Source organism: Thamnophis elegans, chromosome 11 (assembly GCF_009769535.1).
Source record: "Thamnophis elegans isolate rThaEle1 chromosome 11, rThaEle1.pri, whole genome shotgun sequence".
NCBI lineage: Eukaryota > Metazoa > Chordata > Lepidosauria > Squamata > Colubridae > Thamnophis > Thamnophis elegans.
In genome coordinates, this window is record NC_045551.1 from 56,484,118 (window position 1) to 56,507,172 (window position 23,055).

Genomic DNA, 23,055 nt, shown 5'->3' on the forward strand with positions numbered 1-23,055 from the left:
TCCTAAAAATCACCCTTGGGACTAGGGCTTCATTTTTTTTTTTTAAAAAAAAGAAGCTAAATTTGCAGCCTCTGAGCAAGAGAATGCAAAAATATCTGAGAAAGTTTTCACATGCTTCTGAAAACTTATTTTTGTTGCTGGCACTACATAATATTTTATTTTTTTTATTTAAAATTTTGTTTCAGTGAATAAACATTAAAAACATTGGACATAGAGTAACATTTCTGGCTTTGTCACTTCCATACATATTTTTACATAACAACAAATACAGTTTCTACTTATCATAGCTACATAGCTACATTCGTCTTATTAACATATACCTTTTCCTCCTTTATATATTTATCTATGTATTATCCGGTTCCAATTTTACAATCCTCAAATTATTCTGTTCCGACTCCTTTTCCTCATTTCCAACCATTGATACATTTTGTTCCAAATTTCACAATGTTCTGTCTCATCTCCATTTTTGATTTCTAGAGTCGATCTGTCCATTTCTGCCCAGATCAAAATTTTCTTTACTACCTCTTCTTCGGTTGGGACGATCACTGTTTTTCCAATTTTGCACATGTACCAGTCTTGCTGAGGTTATCACATGCAGCATTAAATATGTCACTCCTTTACCATATTTTTCTTTTATCATTCCTAATAGGAATAGCTCTGGTTTTAAATCTGTCTTTTGATCTAACATCTCTTCCAACCGTGCCATTATCTGACGCCAAAAAAACTAAATGATATTTTAAAGTACAGTGTCATTTCACATAAAGATCTACTTGGACAAAGGCTACGCTGTCAAAGAGTGATAGCATCAACAGGTGTGTTCACCTTTATGCAAAGATTGCAAAGAACATTCTACCAACCAAGGACTGGAATGGGAATATCTACTTCTGGGTGAGGCTCTGAGCATATCAATACTCTGAAGAACCCCAGGTCTTCTCTCCCAGACTTTTGAAGTACGCCCCAAATAATTGAGACATTTCTATAGAAGGCAAACTCAGATTGTACCTTGGCCAAGATGAAGACTATAAAACAAGCAAGTTTAGCTTGTGGCTTCTGCTTCTTTGGGGGTCCAGTTATATTCTTAGATGGAAATAGCTTGATAAAAAACCCTATTCTTTTCTCCTCTCTTGTCTGATTGGACTTATAAAAATGATGACTTTAAAGATAAAACAAGGAATGAATGTGGGGTGGGAGGCCTTCTTAAAACCTGTTCCAGAACCTGATCAGTGCATCAGGCTCATCTGAATGGTTTTCTGCCAGCAGGGGCCCTTGACTTCCAGAGTTGATGGTCAACACAGCGGAGATATCTCTGCATGTTGTTCCAACCAACCTTCTCCCCAATCCCTTCTTCAGGAGTGCTGCTTAGGGCAATGTCCACCATCTCTGAGGTTCTCAGACCCACGCCAAACTGCTTTGGCAAATTGCTTTTGTTGGTAGCCAAATCAACCAAACGAGGAAGGGGAAAGGGTTGGGTTGAGCTTCCACCAAGCCACCGAGGAAGGAGGAAGCAAAGCTCTGGCCGGAGACCTTGAATTGTGTTGTGATCTGTCAGTAGCTGGCCCCTCCAGCAGTCGAATCAGAGGTGGAGGAGGTGTGGCAGTCAGGGTCAGCAGCAAGGCTACCTGGGAGCTGCGAGGGGGAAGAGGGAATGGAATTGGCAGAAAGAGAGACAGAGGCAGAGCCTGGACTGTCCATCAGCCCTTAGATGGAGAGTCAACAGCCCCCAGGTCTGGAGGTGGCTGATGAGGAAGAGGAGGAACAGCTGGGTCCAGTGCCTGATCCGTAGATGTGCAGAAGACAGAGGAGAGGAGAGCAGTGGAAATCTATGGGCTGGTCCTTGGGACGGAAGAGCCACCGCTGCTAGCAAAGCCCCACCCTAGCTCTGGGGATAAAAGGCAGGAGGCGGAGATGAATCGGTGTGGCACACAACTATTCATCTCCCTGCCGGACAGACTTGTTAGCCTGCTGTGTGTGTGTGAGAGAGATTTTTTCCCAGGGCTGCTGGCACTCCTAATAAAGGGAACATTTGTTTAACTGTAAAGGGATTGTCGTGTTTGGGAGCTGGGTCAGAACAAATAGTCAACTAGGGAGATGAAGGTCTCCTGGCTCAAAGGGATGGTGGGCATCTGGGAGGCAAGGGCATTGGTGGGCAGGGCAAGGCATTGGCGTTTTGGTAGAGGTGGTGTGGATTTCAACAGTCACACTTCAGCGGAATCTTGTCTTTCTGACTGCAGAGAAAAGCGTGTGAGGGCTTTACAATGAGTAAAATCTCTCTGATGCCCAACGACCTCTCTTCTTTCCCTCTGAAGGACTTTATCCGCCAAGAGCCAAGCTTGTAATTCAGAGGCACCTGTCCTCTCTCAGTGACAACGAGCAGGCGGACATCTTTGAGCGTGTTCAGGTAATAATCCCCCCCCCAACTCCCTCAAATACAGCACTGGGGATGATCTCTGCCTCTCGGTGGGCTCCAAAGCTTTTGAGAACCAGAAATGCACCTCAGGAGTTAGCAAATTCTTTTCCGAAACCCTGAGGTAATATGGCTGCCAATCGGAGCAGAGCCGGTTATCACAAACGTTTCCTTCTCTCCTCCTATGGTAGAAAATGAAGCCGGTTAGTGACCAGGAAGAAAACGAGCTGCTGATTTTCCACCTGCGGCAGTTGTGCGAGGCGAAGCAAAAGACCCACATCCACATTGACGAGACCCCCATGGTGAGCTTCTCCATCTTCTCTTATCTTTTCAGGAGTTCCAAAAGAGGCCCGGGAACTCCTTCAGCGATTCCATTCTCCTCACAATTCCCTCTCTGTGGCTGCTCCGGCCCTCTGGAACGATCTCCGCGTGGAGATCCGGACCCTTACTACCCTCCTGGCCTTCCGCAAAGCAGTTAAGACGTGGCTATTCCGGCAGGCCTGGGGCTGTTGAACCATCCAGCCCCATTTGAGGTTACGGCTGTTGTAGAATTTTAAATTGTTGTTTTGTTTTATTTTTTGTATCCCTTCCCCTTTTTTTTTATTGTGAGCTGCCCTGAGTCTCTTGGGAATAGGGTGGCATACAAACCCAATAAAATCCAAATCCAAATCCCTTCATGCTTTTGGGGAGATTCATCTGGAAACAGATGGTGGATGAAGGAATCCTGATGGAATAGCACTTAGACCACGGGTGGGTTCCGGCTTCTGCTACTGCTCAGGGACGCACCATGCGCTCCCTATGCGTGTATGCACAATACTTTAAAAGATGCTTCTGTGCATGCGCAGAAGCAAAAAACAAGAGGGTGCCTACGCCGCTGCTGAGAGAACCAGTTTGGGGGCATGGCAGGCCAAGTTACTACCTACTCGGCCAAACTGGTCCAAACCAATAGGAACCCACCTCTGACTTAGACTTATATACTGCTTTACAGTGCTTTACAGCTCTCTCTAAGCTGTTTACAGAGTCAGCTTATTGCCCCCAACAATCTGGCTCCTCATTTTACCCACCTCGGAAGGATGGAAGGCTGAGTCAACCTTGAGCCTGGTGAGATTTGAACTGCCGAATTGCAGGCAGCTGGCAGTCAGCAGAAGTAGCCTGCAGTATTGCACTCTAACCACTGCGCCACCATGGCACATTCCAGTGAGGAAAGACTAGCATTATCCTTCTGGGTTAAGTTTTGCTGCTGGGAACCATAAGGAAGGGAGGAGGACTAGATTTCCTCGAGCCTAGAGATCATCCCTCTGTCCCAGCCAAATTTGATTTAAATCAAGTACACGAAGTTCTCCATTGATGAACATTTAGCTTAGCAACCATAGTTATACTGGTGTGGAACACAGATAATCCTCGACTTGCAACAAGTTTGTTTAGTGACCGCCCAAAGTTACAACTCCACTGGAAAAAGTGACTTATGACTGGGTTTTTTCCCCCCCACACTTACATTGCAGCATCCTCGAGGTCACCTGATCCAAATTTGGACGCTTGGCAACTGACTCATATTTATGACCGTTGCAGTGTCCCTGGGGTCACGTGACACCCTTTTGCAAACTTCTGTCAGGTAATGTTAACTGGGAGCCCAGATTCCCCTTGACAACTGTGTTACTAATTTAACAACCGCTGTGGTTCACTTAACAACCGCAGCAAGAAAGATCGTAAAAAGGACCCAAACTCACTTCACAACGGTCTCACTCAGCAACAGAAATGCTGCGCTCAATTGTGATCATAAGTTGAGGATTACCTGTAAGGTCATCAGGTCCTTGCACTTATACTTATATTGAGGAGCCGAGGTGGCGCAGTGGTTAGGGTGCAGTACTGCGGGCCACTTCAGCTGACTGTTATCTGCAGTTCAGCGGTTCTAATCTCACCGGCTCAAGGTTGACTCAGCCTTCCATCCTTCCGAGGTGGGTGAAATGAGGACCCAGACTGTTGGGGCAATATGCTGACTCTGTAAACCGCTTAGAGAGAGCTGAAAGCCCTATGAAGCGGTATGTAAGTCTAATTAATAATAAATAAATAAATACTACTACCGCATAGGGACCACAATTCATAACCACACAACCACAATTCAGGCACTTGGCAACCAACTCGTAATTATGACCAATTGTGCAGACCCATGATAGCCCTCTGTGATTTCTTTCGCCAGTTTCGGGCAACCCCCCCCCCATTTGGAAGAAACGGTTCACACTTAGCGACTGTTGTAAAAGAAATAGTCATGTATTAGTAATAGCAATAGCAGTTAGACTTATATACCGCTTCATAGGGCTTTCAGCCCTCTCTAAGCGGTTTACAGAGTCAGCATATCACCCCCACAGTCTGAGTCCTCATTTCACCCACCTCGGAAGGATGGAAGGCTGAGTCAACCTTGAGCCGGTGAGATTAGAACCACCGAACTGTAGATAACAGTCAGCTGAAGTGGCCTGCAGTACTGCACCCTAACCACTGCGCCACCTCGGCTCTTTAGGGGCTGATTTGACAGCAAGGACTTAACGATGAAAATTCCAGTTCAAATGTTGGTCTTAAGTCAACAACTAAATAAATAAAAGCCAGTTCTGCCTTTTGCCAGCCTGATCTTGCATCTAAGCAGGTGACTCAGCAAAACAAAAGAAAAAATCTTTCATTTAAAATGGAGGGGAGGAGAAAAATGGCTGAAAGAGATAAAACGCCTTTTTATCTCTTTCTCTAAACCCAACCCTGACAACGTCCTGCGTTTTATTATTTTTCTATTTGGAATCAGTTTGGCAGTTGCATGTTTTGGGTTGCCTCCTCGTTTGCCGGTTTTGATACGATGGTTTATCTCCACCATACAGAACGCGTCTAATAACACAATCCCCGAAAACACCACCAGTAGTGGAAGATTCACCCTGGATATCCTGAAGAACAAAGCCAAGAAATCCTTAACCAGCTCACTCGAAAACATCTTCTCCAGGGTGAGATAAACCGCTCCGAGGGAGTAAAAAGGCGGATAAAGTCATTTTTTGAACCGTTTTCTCTTGTCAAATTAGTTTCCCTGTGGGTGGAGAGGAAGCAGACAACACTGTATAAAATGCTTCACCGTACCTTTCTTCCAAAGTTAAAGTTCTCACGGCACCCTAGAAATTGTGAATTGCTCTGTTGTCCCTTTGAAACTGCTGTTTTCAAACCGCCCAGTTTCTCTTTGAAATCACGACTTCAGAATTTAGCTCTACTTCAGTTAATTAGCAATAGCAATAGCAGTTAGACTTATATACCGCTTCATAGGGCTTTCAGCCCTCTCTAAGCGGTTTACAGAGTCAGCATATTGCCCCCAACAACAATCCGGGTCCTCATTTTACCCATCTCGGAAGAACGGAAGGGTGAGTCAACCTTGAGCTGGTGAGATTTGAACAGCTGAACTGCAGAACTGCAGTCAGCTGAAGTAGCCTGCAATTCAGAATTTAGCTCTACTTCAGTTAATTCAGAATTTAGCTTTAAAGAACGGTTGCGGGAATTGGGGGTGGCTAGCCTAGTGAAAAAGAAGGCGTAGGGGGTGACATGATAGTAGTGTTCCAACAGCTCAGGAGTTGCCATAAAGAAGAGGGGGGTCAAGCTATTCTCCAAAGCACCTGTAGGGTAGGACAAGAAGCAATGGGTGGAAACTAATCAAGGAGAGAAGCAAAAATGATGAGCAGAGTAGCCTTATTGTATTCAAGTCACCCTGAGCAAAGCTTTAAAGTGTGGCTTTGCAAGGATTGTCATTCAAAACGCATCAGCAATAAAGCACTTGGAAATAACCCAGCAATTCAGCTCATAGTTGGAGGGTGCGAGTGAGGGGTGCCCGTATAAAACAAGCTATTCTCCAGAGGACCTGAGGAAGTAATGGATGGAAACTAATCAAGGAGAGAAGCAACCTAGAACTAAGGAGAAACTTCCTAACAGCGGGAACAATTAACCAGTGGCACAGCTTGCCTATTCCATTGAATGGCAGAAATTTCTTGACAACTAGAAAAATTAATCAGTGGGAACTCTAGAAGTTGTGAATGCTCCAACACTAGAAGTTTTTAAGAGATGGGACAATCATTTGTCTGAAGTGGTACAGGGCCGTGATGGCGAACCTCCACAGTTAGCACCTGAAGCTCTCTCTGCGGGCATGTGAGCTGTCGCCCCAGCTGAGCTCCACTGTGAATGCACACACACCTCCGGCCGGCCAGCTAATTTTCGGGTCTCTGCTGCGCATGCATGGGGGGGAGGTGAGGCACATGCAGGAGATGTTTATGCATGGGGGTGGGCAGGAGGAGTGGGGGGAGGGTGGCGCTCCACCCATGCCCTGTGTTTGGTCCTTGGAGGCTTCAGGGAGGCCCCCTGAATATTTAATTCAACCACATATGCTAGTTTTGTGGCTGCTCAGAAAATAGTCAGGCACGGGAAAGGTTTCGTGACTCCGGATGTTTTTTTTCCCCCATGGGAAATGGGTCCAAATGACTCTTTGAGTGTTTAAGGTTGCCGACCCCTGAGCTAAGACGAAGGGACAAGCCCAAGATCACAATAGCTGGCTTTCATGGTAAGATGAGAATAGAACCAGCAGTCTCCAGTTCCCCAACAAATGCGTGCTCGACAAAAGCGCACCGACGAAACCATGGCGAGAAAACCGTGAGTTCTAAATCACGCCGACGAATGAGTGCAGAAGCGTGCCGACAACAGTGTGCCGACAAAAGCGTGCCTTCAAAAAACAAGTAATACCAACCTAATAACCCTAATCCTAACCCTAATCCTAACCCTAACCCTGAACCTAACCCTGAACCTAACCCTAAACCTAACCCTAAACTTAACCCTGAAACTAACCCTAAACCTAACCCTTACCTTAACTGAAATTTCGCTTTTTTGGGCGCGTTGTTGTGGGCGCGTTTATGACATCGTGGTTTTCTCGCCGCGCTTTTGTTGACGCGCTTTTGTCGTGCGCGCATTTGTCGGGTCACGGCAGTCTCCCACTTTCAAGCCAGGTGACTTAACCACTGGACCAAACTGGTTCCTGAGGGTCTTCCCGCCAACACAGGAACCGCAGAGGCAGGAAATGGGTGCCAGCGAATTGGCCTCTTGTGTCTTGCAGGGAGCCAGCCGCATGCGTGGTCGTCTGGGGAGCACGGAGAGCTTTGAAAGGTGCAACCACCTGACTTTCGACAAAGTAAGTACCAAATGGATGGAAGCACCCGGGGTAGAACCCGTTGCAGAAGAAGCAACGGCATTGGTTTACCTTGCTTTCAATCACAGGTAGTCCTCAACTTACACCTGCTCCCTTAGTGGCCTTTTGACATTACAGCGAAAAAAAGTGTCTCACGATCATTCTTCACAGTTATGACCGTCGTAGCCCTCCCCATGTTCACGGGATCAAAATCTGGACACTTATGACGGTGGCAGTGTCCTGGGAGCAGATGGGGTCCCCTTTTGTGACCTGACCAGCAAAGTCAATGGGGAAGCCAGGTTCACTTAGCAACCTCGTTACTAACGTAACCACGGCAGCGATTCACTTAACAACTGTAGCAGGAAATGGGGCAAACAATGGCCCATTTTGCTTGCTGTACAAAACTGACTTTAATCATGTAAATTATACTCTACCAGAATTGACAGAGCGTCACTTGAAAAGATTAGAAGCATTTGAAATGTGGATTTACAGGTGGAAGTTACATATCAGCTGGGTTGAAAAAATGACCATCTTGCTGAGCAAGAGAAATTTTGAGTTCAGTTGTTATAAACCGAGGACTAACTGTATAGGACTGGAACCAAATATGCTGATACGAATATGCTTCACTCACTGGACCAAAACTATATTTGGTGTTATATGGGCAATATTGGGAGTGGACTTCTTCTTGTGCCACATCCATCCTCTGAAATTGGTGATCACGTTGGCAATCCTATTTTTGTCAACAACGACATGAAGAAATACTGCTGAGTTTTGTCCAAACCGGTCCCATAGAATTTGAAGCCATGATGTTCTTCTTCTGCCTGGACCTCATTTGCCTTCAATCTTTCCCTGGAGGATTAAGTGAAGGATGCTATATTTTTCCAGGTATTGAATCACATGTCCAAAATATTCTACCTTTTGCTTTTTGATGATTTCCCTTGGTTTTCCCAGGTGGCTTATCACCTCCTGATTTTAGAATTTGTCAACCCAGCTGATATGTAACTTCCGCCTGTAAATCCACATTTCAAACGCTTCTAATCTTTTCAAGTGACTTTCTGTCAATTCTGGTCGAGTATAATTTACATGATTAAAGTCAGTTTTGGACAGCAAGCGATTGTATGCACAATCATCATGAGTTGATCCCAATTTGATTGCCCGTGCGTTTAAATTGCTATTACGCTTTTAAAGTTTTACGTAACTCTCAATTGATTTGATGGGGCTTACCGACTGGTTTGAAAAGTGGTTTATCAGGGAGACAAGCAAATATGCCAGGTGACCTAGAGGAGATAGTAACCATTTCCGAAAATTAGATTCTCAGGATCTTGCAAAACAACCTTGAATTGTTTGAACAAGAACACAGATTTAATGCTCTGATTGAAACTGGAAAGAGTTTGACCCCCTTCTACCTCTTTGCAACTTAACCAGTAAATGCTTCGTTAATGAATCAATTAGCAACAGAAATTTTGGGGTCACTTGTGGTTGTACGTCAAGGACTACCTGTGGGGTTTTTTTTAACATTGAAGAGAATAAGTGGGAGGAAAGTAAGTCATAAAAACTCTGGGCTTTCTCTGGAGAAGCAGAAAAAAATTTCACCCATCAGCACCAGCATGGGGAGCATTCGGAGAGGATGAGCTTCTTGTGCTTAGCAGGCTGGGAAAGGTACCCTTTCTGCTTACTTCCTGTTGAAATGCTTTCTCCGTTACTCCTACAATAGGGATTTCCCACCCCCTTCCCCAGGATATAAATTCAGGGTTGTTTGTGTGCAGGTTTTCAATTATCCTGCCGGCTTATCCGAAGTGGAGCTCCCACCAGATGCAGCTTGAACAAGGCAGGGAAATCCTGTCGGCTCCAGATCCAGGAACCGGGTCAAGGGGCCAGCTTTGGTGAGGAGGGTGGGCTTCTGGCTCGCTTCCTCCTCTTCTTCCTCCCTCCCTAGATGGTCCTCTGTTAACATTTGGACACCCTGGGCTATGTCAAACGCAGACAGCGTTCTCCCTTCGGAGAGCAAAGTGGTTTGCGTGTTTTCTTTATAAGCTTCAAGAAACGCCTGACTTTGTGTGGAGAGAACCACCCCGTAGAAGGTGTGGGTCGGCAGGAAAGGTGCATAGAAGACGTGGGTCGCCAGGAAAGGTGGGTAGAAGGTGTGGGCCGCCAGGAAAGTCCCTCATTCTTGTCTGTGGCTTCTAGGACTGCTCCTCTGGGGACTCCCCACCTTCCACACCTCCGGCGTCTCCCGTTGCCTTGGCTGGACACCCGTTTCCCGAAGAGGACTCCGATTCTCCTCAGTTTAGGAGACGCGCACATACTTTCAGCCACCCGCCCTCCGCCTCCAAGAAGAGGATCACTTTCCAGAATGGAAGGTCTCAAAGTGTCCGGTCACCCCTCCTGAGGCAAAACTCAGCCGAACAGAGCAGGTGAGTTGGGCTGGGAGAGCCAAGGGACTATCTTTAGAGGAGATGCGGATTGGATGCCCACTTGGGAAGCCTCCTGAGGTCCTTAGTTCAGGAAACTCAGGGGTGTCTTCAGACAGGTAGATGTCCTGCATTTGGGATGGGATGGTTGCCACGTATTTTAAGTAGCCAGGTATACGATGACAATGATGATAACAACAATAATAATGATAATTAATAACAGTGATACCCATTGTCATCGGAGCACTTGGTAGCATGTCCAAGAATTTTATAAAACACATAAGGAAATTGCAGCTTCCTGCAATAACACCAGCGGAACTGCAAACAACTGTGCTACTAGGAATATCATATATTTTAAGAAGATATTTGGTTAATCCCTAGGACGCTGGCAGCAACCCGTATCAACCGTTAGCACCAGTCAATGGTATTTGTGACAGATCTTTAAATGCTCAGTTGACTGAGTTTCATGTTTAATGTATAAAAGAAATAATTAATAATATCTGTTGACCAACTCCCAGCAAGTCTCTTGAGAGGGATAAATATTAATCTGCTTATAAAAATGATACTTGAAGGTGTAGAATAATAGCAGAATAACAGAGTTGAAAAGGACTGTGAAGGTCTTCTAGTGCAAAATCGGTCAAAATTAGTCTTCTAGGTGCAGAATCGGTCATTGATCCTGTGCACTGAGACAGGAATGACTAGTTTAAAATGAAGGAAAAGAGGTCATTTCCAAAATTCTATGTATTTAAATCTCAGGGACCTTGGAGGTCTTCTAGTCCAAAATCGGTCAAAATTAATCTTCTAGGTTCAGAATTGGTCATTGACTCTATGCACTGAGGCAGGGATGACTAGTTTAAAATGAAGGGAAAGTGTCATTTCCGAAATCCTATATATTTAAATCTCAGCCATGAAAAACTTTAGAGAAGACAAAAGAGAACATTTTGCTTTTATTTTTTTTTAACTTGAAATTTTATAGCTTCATCCAAACTTGAATTAGATTTATTTATGGTGCAGGGTGTTTTTTTCCCCCCTGATTCCTTCAAAGCTGCTTCGGTGTTAAAAGGGGGAAGAAGGGTCTACGATTTCCTGGTGCTATTTTAAGAAAAACAATTTGAAGCCACAAATCCATCCTAAGTAAAAGAAAATTTGGAGCCAAAACTGGATCAGTCCTGTGGTTGATAATTATGATCCACATGTTTAGCAGGCCAACAGTCAGAAGAAAAAAAATAGGAGGAGTAGAATAGAATAGAGTAGAATAGAATAGAATAGAATAGAATAGAATAGAATAGAATTCTTTACTGGCCAAGTGTGATTGGACACACAAGGAATTTGTCTTTGGAAAAAAGAGGAGTTCATTAAAGCCCAATTGTCCTCCCACTAATCAGTCTCAAATGGCAGGGATTGAAACATTATTCCCAGGATTTAAGACTGGTCTGTGCAATGAATAGGAAGCCAGCGAGGGCGGAATCATTTCTTTGGGGAAAAGGGGGTCTTTTGTCAGAATGCAGAGGCCACTTTTGAACACCTTCAAACACTGCTCCATATGAGGAAATATGGCGGGAGTTTAATCCCTGCCTTGTTGACACACCTCCTGGCTTTCACAAGACCCAGAGGGGGTTGACTGTTGATTGTATGCAAAGATTCTTGTGATCTCCTCTGGGAATCTCCGTTGATTTCAGTGGGACTCATTTCAGTGGGATCCTTCAAGGCTTTGTCAGCTGAAAACTGACACATTCTGGATATTTAGACCAGGGGTTGGCAACCTTAAACAATCAAAGAGCCATTTGGACCCGTTTCCCACAGAAAAGAAAACACCGGGAGCCACAAAACTCTTCCCGTGCCTGACTATTCCCTGAGCGGCCACAAAACTAGCATACATGGTTGAATTAAACTTTCTGTTTTCTTCTGAAACTTTTCTTTTCTTGGATTTATCCATGGTGGAACTACCAGGGGGGTCGAAATGCTCAATAAATTATGTCTCAAATTGGTGGTTGAGATGCATATTTTGAGCAACAGGGAGCCACAACAGAGGTATGAAAGAGCCACATGCAGCTCCAGAGCCACAGGTTGCTGATCCCTGTCTTAGTTGAATGCAACTTCATAAACAGGTGGTATTCAGCCGGTTCGGATGGTTATGTCTAGTTTGATGAAAAGAAGAACTAGGGGAGACATGATAGCAGGGTTCCAATATCTCAGGGGCTGCCACAAAGAAGAGGGAGTCCAGCTATTCTCCAAAGCACCAAAGGGAAGGCCAAGAAGTAACGGATGGAAACTAATGAAGTAGAGAAGCAACTCAGAACTAAGGAGAAATTTCCTGACAGTGAGAACAATTAATCAGTAGAACAATTTGCCTCCAGAAGTTGTGAATGCCACAACACTGGAAGTTTTAAAGAAGAGATTGGAAAACCATTTGTCTGAAATGGTTTAGGGCAGTGATGGTGAACCTATGGCACGCGTGCCACAGGTGACACGTGGAGCCATTTGTCAAGGCACGTGAGGTGCTGCCCTGTCAGCTGGCCAGCGCAAATGTGCCCGCTGGCCAGCTGAGTTCACCCTTTTTTAAAGCCATTTTTCACCCTCCCCAGGTGCCAGAGGCTTTATAGGCGCCTGGGGAGGGCGAAAAGAGCCTCCCCCACCCCCAAAGGCCCTTCGGAGGCTTCATGAGCTTCCCTGAAGCCTCTGGAGTGCAAAAAACCAGCCCTAAGGGCAAATCGGAAGTTTGGGAACGGACTTCCTGTTTGCAAAACGAGGGTCGTTTTGACTGCTGAAGGTCGTTTTGACTCCTTCCCTGAAGCCTCCTGAAGGTCCCTGAAGCCTCTGGAGGGCTTTCCGGGGTGTGGGGGAGCTGTTTTTGCCCTCTCCAAGCTCCTATAAAGCCTCTGGAGCCTGGGGAGGGTGAAAAAAGCATGCAAAAATGGGGGGGGGGTGTGCACGCATGCGCACTGGTGTGTTTGTGTGTCGCACATTGCATTATGGGTGCGGCACCCCCACACATGACCCCTCTGCGCTCCCCCCACTTATGGCACGCAAGCCAAAAAAGGTTCGCCATCGCTGGTATAGGGTTTCCTGCCAAAGCAGAGGGTTGGACTAGAAGACCTCCAAGGTCCCTTCCAACTCTGTTATTCTAAATTCTATGTTCTAAGATCTGCCTGGAACTGTTGCTTCCAAAAACTGGTTTGCTGTGTACATGAAGGGAGATAAACAGCTCCTGGGAATAGCTAATGGAATATCCCTAGTGTGGGTCTCGCCCCTCCTGCTTTTTCCAGGAGGCAACTGGACTTCATTTTTCTTTTGAACATGTTTTGCTTCTCATCCAAGAAGCTTCTTCAACTCTGACAGGATAGAGGGGAATGACAGGCTTTATTATTCCTTGTAGACAGCTGGTTATTCTCATCCTTTTAGAGAGTCGCGGAAGCAGTTAGAGGTTTATCCGTGTCCTCAAGGTCACCTGAGTGGTGCTCCTGGTTCTTGTAGTCTGCAATTTCTTTCTCTGGAAATCCATTCCTACTTCCACACCATTTAAAGAGTGTTCATCTTCAATTGTATAGCTAAAAGTCTTTAGAGATTCTCAGTCATCCAGGTCATGGTTGTTCCCAAAGGTGCTTTTTCAGGAGGCAAGTGAACTTCCTTGGGTTTTTTTCTTTTGAAAATATTTCACTTCTCATCCAAGAAGCTATTCTGTCAGAGCTGTAGAAGCTTCTTGGATGAGAAGCTGTAGGAAGTTAGCACCCATCTCTCTCCTAGGAAAATGAGATATTTTAGGAAATATTAAAAGGACATAATATTTCCCCTAAAAGGGAGGCGGAAAGTCATCACCCCTTAATGTCAATGAGCCTTTAAGGCCTGAGCTAGTCTATTCTACATAACAAAGATCTACCTCCTTCAGGTAGAGCTATAATAGGAATCCCAAAGCCTTTTCATTACAACATCACCCAGCAAGGCTTAACCAAGCCTGGGACTCAGGACAGCCTATAGAGTTGCCCCTGCATGTCCCCATGGGAGCGTGACAACCAATCAGCATACAAGCTCAAGTTCAAAAGCCCAGAGAGGGCATAAAACCAGGGCATTCTCAGCATCTCTCCCCGTTCCCCCTCAAACTATGTGGTCCTGTTAACCATTAAAACCATCCTTCCAAGCAATCTCTTGTTTCCAGTCTCTTTCTCCCCACTTGGAACTGAACCCAGATGGACATTTCTTCCAACAATTTGAAAGGTCTTCAAAACAAAAACAAAAAAAAAAACCCCAGAAAGTCCAGTTGCCTCCTGAAAAATCACCTTTCGGAACAACCATGACCTGGATGGCTGAGAATCTCTAACAGTCTCTTGCTCCGACTTCTCTCTAAAAGGTCTTTTGGAAGAAATGTCCATCTGGGTTCAGTTCCAAGTGGGAAAAAAATACACTGGAAACATGGAGGCTGTTCGGAAAGATGGTTTTAATAGTGGACAGGATCACACGGCTTGAACTCCTGAGCAGAAAAGGGCAAAGAGGCTGAAAGTCCCTGGATTTATGCCCTCTCCTGGGCTTTGAACTTCCTGGGGCACAGGGAGAGTATCCTGATTGGTTGCTGTCAGAGGTCATAGCTAGCTTTGTAGGTTGTGTGCTAGGTTTGGTTGAAACTTGGTGGGTGGTACAATGATATGGGGTAGATCTTTGTTATGTAGAATAGGTTGGCCCAGACCATTAATGGCCCATTGACAAAGGTGGGGGACTGATTTTCTGCTCCTCTGAGTTTCTACTTCTCTTTTAGGGGAAATATTCTGCCTTTTTAGTATATCCTAAAATATTTCATTTTTCTAGCAGAGAGGTGGGCTTTACCCTGTTTTCCTAAAAAATAAGACCTCCCCGGATAATAAGCCCAATTGGGCTTTTGAACGCATGTGCTAAAATAAGCCCTCCCCTGAAAATAAGCCCTCCCCAAAAATATTGCAACTATGCTCACCGCCTTCTTCGCCTCAAATCTTGGAACTCTGGATGATTGGTGACATTATGGTCAATTGAAAATATGAATGTATACTATAAATTAATGGAAATTCTTTGTTCTAATCTCCGCTTTTTCTCCTTAGAGATAGGTGACACTATAATACTTTAAAGACTCATTGTTATTTGATACATAATTATGAATTCAAGGAAATAAGGATTGTTACAAATGAAAGAATATTAATGGTAATTTGAACACATAATGCTCAATGACAGCGAAATATCCAGTTATGTTTAATGTAAACCAGTGAGGTTAATCCTAAGATTAAGAATTGATGCACAAAAACTTGTAACCAAATGACATGCTTGATGAAATGGAGGAAAGTTGTTCTTTTTTCTTCTCTTGCTTTGTTTTTGTATGTGTTATTTTGTTTAAAAAGAATAAAAATATATTTAACAACAACAACAACAACAACAACAACAACAAGCTATCTGCACAAATGCCATTAAGGCCAAAATCGAAAAATCCTCTGATGATGCCAAATGCAGACTTTGCAAAGAAGCTCATGAAACTGTTGATCACATACTCAGCTGCTGTAAAAAAATCGCGCAGACTAATTATAAATTGCGGCACAATTCAGTAACACAAATGATCCATTGGAATTTGTGCAAAAATTATAATATTAAAACAGCAACAAACTGGTGGGAACATCAGCTTGAAAAAGTCACCGAAAATCAGATGGTCAAGATCTTGTGGGATTTCCGTATACAAACGGACAAAATACTGGCTCATAATACACCAGACATCACACTGGTTGAGAAAAATAAGGTCACAATCATAGACATCACAATACCAGGTGATAGCAGGGTCGCCGAGAAGGAACATGAAAAAATCGCAAAATACCAGGACTTAAAAATCGAAATTCAACGACTATGACACAAACCAGCAATGGTAATTCCAGTGGTAATTGGCACACTGGGTGCTATTCCAAAAGCACTGGAATTACATTTAAAACAGTTAAAAATTGGCAAAATCACCATCAGTCAAATGCAAAAAGCCACACTGCTTGGATCTGCATGCATATTACGAAAATACGTTACGACGTCCTAGGCCCCTGGGGGGGGCCCGACTAGTAACCAATGCCAAATCCAGCGAAACAACTGGCCGCTGTGATGCAATTCTGTTGTGATGATAATAATAATAATACCTCCCCAAAAATAAGACCAAGTGTTTATTTCAGGGGGTCAAAAGAAAATAAGACCCTGTCTTATTTTCAGGGAAGCGCAGTAACTTCCAACAGGTCATTACATCTCCTCGTTAGGGAATAGGAGGCGAACTGCAAATTTCACTTCTTCGGAACACTTTACAGTTGAGAAATCGGTTTATTTGAAATGGGATCACTTTCTCAGCATCCTGCCTCTCTGCTTTGTTTACATCTTCTCAAGCTCAGGCTGCAGCCTTGCAGCACAACAGGAAACCTGAGCAAGAATAGGGGTTCGCCCATCAGCCGAGCCTTTCTATCCTTTGTCTTTGTCACAGCAAAGCTGGGCTCTCGCTTGCTCAGCCAGTTTCCCAATTAGAGCAGCCATTCCCGTGCCAGATGTTGCTTTTCCACGTGCTGTTTTTCTGGCATGGGAAAGAGTTTCTTCCAAGAATCGCTTAGCAGACAGCGGGGCTAAGAAAATGCTCCCCGCCACCACAACCTTATTCTCCATATTAAAAGGGGAAATACATCTTATTGTCCCACTCCCAGAAAAAGTCTGATCAATGTATTTTGTATGGGGGAGGCAGTGGTGGGTTTCAAAATTTTGTAGAACCTCTTCTGTAGGTGTGGCCTGCTTTGTGGGAGTGGCTTGCCGGTCATGTGACCGGGTGGGAGTCGCTTGGCAGTCATGTGACTGGGTGAGAATGGCCAACTTGTAAAATGTGGTGAAACTCACTTAACAACGCTCTTGCTTAGCAACCAAAATGTTGGCTCAGAAACTCTGGCATTTGAAGCACTCAAGTCTTATAGCTGTCAAATTACAAGACCCTCCCACCCCTAACCCTTTAGAAAAAAAAACCCATGGGTGTTCAAATTTGACAGCTTTAAGACTTGTGGACTTCAACTCCCAGAATTCCTCCTCCAGTCATGTTGACTCAGGAACTCTGGCATTAAAGTGTGCAAGTCTTAAAGCTGTCAAGTTACAAGACCCTTGCACCCCTAACCCTTTAGAAAAAAAACTCCAGGGGTGTTCAAATTTGACAGCTTTAAGACTTATGGACTTCAACTCCCAGAATTCCTCCTCTGGCTCTTTATCTTGATGATATGCGGACGGGCGGGGGGGAGGGAGCTGAAACCTGTTCTAAACGGCAGGGTAGATTTGTGGAACCTCTTCTATAGAAGAGGTTACAACTGGCAGGAACCCACCCCTGGGGGGGAGGGGAATTTAAATCAGAGGCAAAATATTTATTCTGTGGAATTGTGTAAATATGCCTAGAATTAAATGACCTTGTCATCCTGCAGCAGGTGACTGAATGGTGTGCGTTCTCTCTCAACAAGACTAGCTTGGTCACCAATTATAAAAATAACTGAAAGAAACAATACAGCGTTGAATTGTCCCACAGCAAGTTGGCCTGTGAAGAGTTGGCCCATGGCAAGTGGGCCACAGTGTGTTGGCCACAGTGAGTTGGCTACAGTGAGTTGGCTGTGGACAGTTGTCCTAGACCCCATTCCATACTGTTTTGATGACAACACGCAGTTGCAACTTGAGTTAAGGCCAACCTTTTGTGCAGTGGACGTAGACGAGAGGTTCAGCCTCTCTTAAAAGTTGGGCTGGAACAAGGGTCAGCAACCCATAGCTCTGGAGCCGCATGTGGCTCTTTTGTCCCTCTGCTGCGGCTCCCTGTGACTCAAAATGTGCGTCACAACAGCCAATGCGCGATACTTGCCAGCATGTGATTTATTGAGCTCTTTGACCCCAGAAGGCCAACCATGGATAAATCCAAAAAAGGAAAAGTTTCAGAAGAAAACAGAACATTTAGTTCAACTACATATGCTAGTTCTGTGGCCGCTCAGGAAATAGTCAGGCATGGGAAGGATTTTGTGGCTCCCAGTGGGTTTTTTGGGGTGGGAAACGGGTCCAAATGGCTCTTTGATTGTTTAAGGTTGCCGACCCCAGGATTAGAACTTACTGTTCTCCTTTTTCTTATTGCCTGCTGCCAGGCTGGCAGTTGCCCGACGTACCCGCAGTGAAAGTGAGTCTTCGTTGCCGCCCAGTCTCCCTTCTTCTTTCTCTGCCCCTTCTTTCCTGAAAAGCTTGTACCAGAGCTCTGGGAAGCTGGCTTCTCCACCTGAAGGTGATCCCCCCAGGAGGTGAGAGCGCTGTTCCTGCCCGCCTGCCCTGCCGCATTTCCACCTGCCTGGCTTGCCAGAGCCTCACTGGCTGCTTAGGGCGCATCTCATGAGCACCCCTGCCTGATGCACTTCTTTGGAGCTGCAGGCAGAGGTTCGGCTTAACGTGGCCCCACTCATCAACGCTGACGTCACTTTGGTACACATCAACATTGCCGACCCGCAGGGTGAGACATCTGGGGTCCCTCCTAGTGTTCATGGTTACCCAGCTTTCAAAGTCACCCTGTAAGGCTTTGTGGCTTTCTCACAGGTCTTCCTTTGTCTGCTCACTTGTCCTGGATAAGTGTGAGGGGATTTTTCAATGCTTTTGGGGTCGAAGGTCAGCACAGACAATTTGGCAGGGTTCCTAATAGTCCTCCTACAACTAATTTAAGCACATGTTGCTTCATAGCAATAGCACTTGGACTTACATACCGCTTCACAATCCTTTTACAGCCCTCTCTAAGCGGTTTACAGAGTCGGAATATTGCCCCCAACAATATGGATCCTCATTTTACCCACCTCGGAAAGGATAGAAAGCTGAGTCAATCTTAATAGAGAAGATACACTTTCCAGAAAAGGTGGCTCAGTGGCTAAGACGCTGAGCTTGTCGATCAGAAAGATCGGCAGTTTGGTGGTTCGAATCCCTAGCGCCACATAATGGAGTGAGCTCCCGTTACTCCTCCCAGCTTCTGCCAACCTAGCAGTTGGAAAGCACGTAAAAATGCAAGTAGAAAAAATAGGAGCCACCTTTGTGGGAAGGGAGCAGCGTTCCGTGCGCCTTTGGCGTTTAGTCATGCCGGCCACATGACCACGGAGACGTCTTCAGACAGCGCTGGCTCTTTGGCTTTGAAACGGAGATGAGCACTGCCCCCTAGAGTCAGGAATGACTAGCACACATGTGCGAGAGAAACCTTTACCTTAACCTTTGCAGAATTGGTAAAATTACCTGACCTTGAATAAAACGATTTGATTTTAAAAAAAACCAACCCAAATAATTTCAGTTTACATTATTGCTAGTTAATGTAAAAGTTTTTTGTTTTTTTTTTAACTGTTCAGGGTTTTCTTGAGGTACGGAAAGCTCTGGCAATGTTGATCATTTTAGCGGTCACTGTACTAACGAGCATTTTGGTATTTTTGCTGTGTGGCAAAGTGTGATGAATCTTGGCATGTTTTTTTTTTTTTTACCACTGCAAAATAGCACAATTTCAGCCATCTGCAGCCACCTGGTCCGAGTATCTCATTTTCACAGTGCACTTTTGAATCAGCCAGCTTTAGCTTCATGCAGGCAACAGTGGGACATTTCAGGCATGTTTTGATTGGGGAGTAGTGATGGATGCTTCCATTTTTTTTTTTAAAAAAGTGTGGCTTGTCTCTCTTGCTTATGAACCCAGCTATTACGTAAAGTTGATTGAATTAAATTTATTCTCTGCCCATCCTGTGGTTCAAGGCGACTCTGAGCTATTTGCGGAGTCCAACTTTCTGGTTTTGATGTTATTCCTGGGGTGTGGAATGACCTTTATGGTGTCAACATTAAAGTTCAAGGAACAAGAATGAAAGATACAGACATTGCTTTATGAGTTTAGATGTAAGGCAATCTCTTCACCTTTGCAGTGAACATTTTTTGACTCGATAAAAATTCCATAAAATTGAAGTTTTAACATATCTGGATCTATTGTGCCTTCTCTTGACCTGGGCCTTACCTCGTGAGGTCTAAGTGAAAACTTAAGAACTTTATTCATTTAATCGAGATGAGAGCCACAGGGAGTCATTCAAACCTACTTTTTTCTTCCTTGTGATGGTTTAGACCAAGGGCCACCAACCTTTTGGACCTCAGGGACCAATAAATTCATAATTTAAAACCCCGTGGACCACTAATATGATCTGTCTCATGGCCAGCTGGGTGGGTGTGGCTAGGTGGTCATGTGACTGGGTGGGCATGGCCAACTCGGTGTCACTCACATCGAGGGGCACCTCGCCAGCCTCTAGTTGCCCCTCCCCTCTCAGCCACTCCTTGCCTGCCCACCAGGGCTTTTTAGGGTCCCAACAGGAAGCAGTTGCTGGAGCTAAGCAGCCACCATGGGAAAGAGTTGGCAAAACAGTTGGCTCAGTTCAAATTGGATCTGACTGAGAAGGAGGCTCAGCAGAAGTGCCTCACTGAGGATTACGAGCATAGGCTTTCCAAGCAGCGGGAGTACAAGGCCAGGTACCAGCCCCTGGAGGCTCAGCAGACTTAAGATGGTCAGCCAGTTCCAGGCCATGATGCAGTCACACTGGAACAAGGCCCTCCGTCTCTTCACCATCACCAGCACTTCCCTCCAGCCTTCACCCAAAACCCTGCACCAGGAGGCTGAAGCAGACCCCAAGTCAGGATTTCTCCCCCCTCTGACCCACACAAGAAGACCCCAAAGGGGAGACTCTCTGCAGCAACACAAGCATTCATTGCACGTATCCGGCCTAGGAGCTGTAGTTTGAGGACCCCTGATTTAGTGCAATATAAAAAAATGCAAAGAATTTTTCTGCGGACCACCAAAATTTTCTCACGGACCACCAGTTGGTGATCGCTGATCTAGAAAACTAAAAAGGTTTCTGCAGATTTCAGGGAGAAGAAGTCAGAACATATTGTGGATTGGCTGCCCTTTGTAAAGTTCCCAATTGGCTCTTCGTTTGTCAACGAGTTACTGGGGAGATCATTTAATCAAAGCCACTGGAAAATTCTTCTTTCTCTTCCAGGTCATTTGGAATACAGGTAGTACAAACACAATTGAGCCAAAATGTCCGTTGCTAAGCAAGACAGTTGTTAAGTGAGTTTCACCCCATTTCCCCACCTTTCCTGTCAGAGTTGTTAAGTGAATCACTGTGGTGGCTAAGTTAGTAACACAAGGAAATTTTGGTTTCTGAAGCTTTCTCAAATCCAAGGCAAAACCTTGCCCCCAAGCTTCTGATCCATCCTGCCTGGGAACACAGATACAAAGGTTGCCTTTTGCAAGCGCCTTGAGGAGATAGATTCTCTAACGCTTGAGACATACCTAGGTTTTGAACCGAAGGTTCATGCATTCCGCTTAATTTTAGGGCCAACCCAGAATGTACCCGTGGAGTTGTACCACAGCTTAAAACAAGGTAAGGCAAGGGTCTCCAAACCTGGGCAAAGTTTTGACTTGTGGACTTCAACTCCCAGAATTACCTCAGCTAGTCACATTGGTTGTGGAATTCTGGGAGTTGAAGTTCACCAGTTGCCAGGTTTTGAGCCCCTGCAAACATAAAGGGGAGGAAAGAGATCTCCAAGCCAGCCAGGTCAATGAATTGAAGCTGCTACTAACCAGATAGCCTTGGGGAGAAAAGTTTTCATGGCTTTTCTCAACTTCCCCAAGCATTTGCCTGCTGTTTTTTTCCCTCCAGTGCATGTGTGTGTTTTGGTTCTTTGACTCCTTTCAAAGAGTGCAGACTGAAGCATGATTTGGAGGCATTAAGATAATTGCCTTTCTTCCAAGGAAAAGAGAAGTTGAACCGAAAGCAAAGGCACAGTAGAAAAATGCCAATATTAGCAACAGCATAAAAAATTTCTCTTGGGTCAGCTGGATCAAACCAGAAGCGTTTGCTGTTGAACACGGGAAAATAATGACAACTTAACTTTGGATGACGGGCGTGGAATATTACTGCCAAGGTCTAATGGAGGGTGGTAGGAATTCCCACTTTGTTTTTGGAGAAGCTCAGTGTGGTTCATGAAACAGGAAGAAGAAAGTAGTTTTGTAAGTATTATATGTTTTGGATGGCGAAGTTCTGCAAAATTTCTCCCTTGTAGTGTAGACAAGTCTGAATACACACTCCGAACAGGGTCTTGCAGCTGTTTGAAATAAAACCAGGGTATTATTGAGGGCTAATTCTTTGGAAATTCCTTGCGCCTCTTACACACTTGCTTTAAGAATAATGTTGAGCCATCTGGTGTGCAAAGAAAATTGTGTTTGGAAGTAATTACTATTATAATGCATTAATGGTTTTGCTGTTTGATTTAATACCAATTTTTTTTAAAAAAAACCCATAATCCAGGCTCCCAAGGGAAGGAATGTTTTGCATTATGTTAAAAAACTATTATGACTTTTTTTTGCACTGCCAGAGGAAAAATGAGAATGATTAAACTGTAAACATATTTAACTTCCAGAAGAGCTTATCTGAATGCTTGTTTGAATTATAGCTTCAGGGATAATTTGAAACCAAATTGTTGATACTGCTAATTCCCTTTTTGGAAATTTGCTGTTCATAACCTTTTTAGGACTAGGGGGCTATGCCTGTGGGTTTTTTCTCTCTCCCCTTATTGTTCTTGTTAAACCATTCCTGTGGCTGTTGAACATTGAAACTTTTATTAGATCGTTGGTGTGGGCTCGAGGGCTCAGTGATTAAAGACAACTGAGCTTGTCAGCTAGCATCTGGGGTTCAAGACCCAAGCGTTGTGCAATGGGGTGAGCTCCCATTCCGTTCCCCAGCTCCTGCCCATCTAGCAGTTTGAAAGCACGCAAATGCGAGTAGATAAATAGGTACCATTTCGGTGGGAAGGTTGTGTGTGCCTCGGCATATAGTCATGCCAACCACATCACCATGGAAATTGTCTTCAGACAACACTGGCTCCCTCGGCTAAGAAACAGAGATGAGCACCTCTCCCTAGGCACAACTGGGTAGGGGAAACTCACCTTTACCTGTAAATAGGTAGACTTCAAATAATTGTAACTGCAGGAGAGACAGATTTTTAAAGATGGCAGTTCAGAC

The 23,055-nt window shown here is 44.8% G+C and overlaps 1 protein-coding gene across 1 annotated transcript in view; it reads left to right on the forward strand.

Moving 5' to 3' along the window:
* TBC1D4 (TBC1 domain family member 4) overlaps positions 1-23,055 on the forward strand; it is a 108,247-nt gene that overhangs the window by 66,227 nt on the left and 18,965 nt on the right. The window contains 5 exon segments of the mRNA XM_032226406.1: positions 2,307-2,398; positions 2,596-2,706; positions 5,266-5,385; positions 7,521-7,595; positions 9,780-10,006. Coding sequence (XP_032082297.1) covers positions 2,307-2,398; positions 2,596-2,706; positions 5,266-5,385; positions 7,521-7,595; positions 9,780-10,006 — 625 coding nt within the window.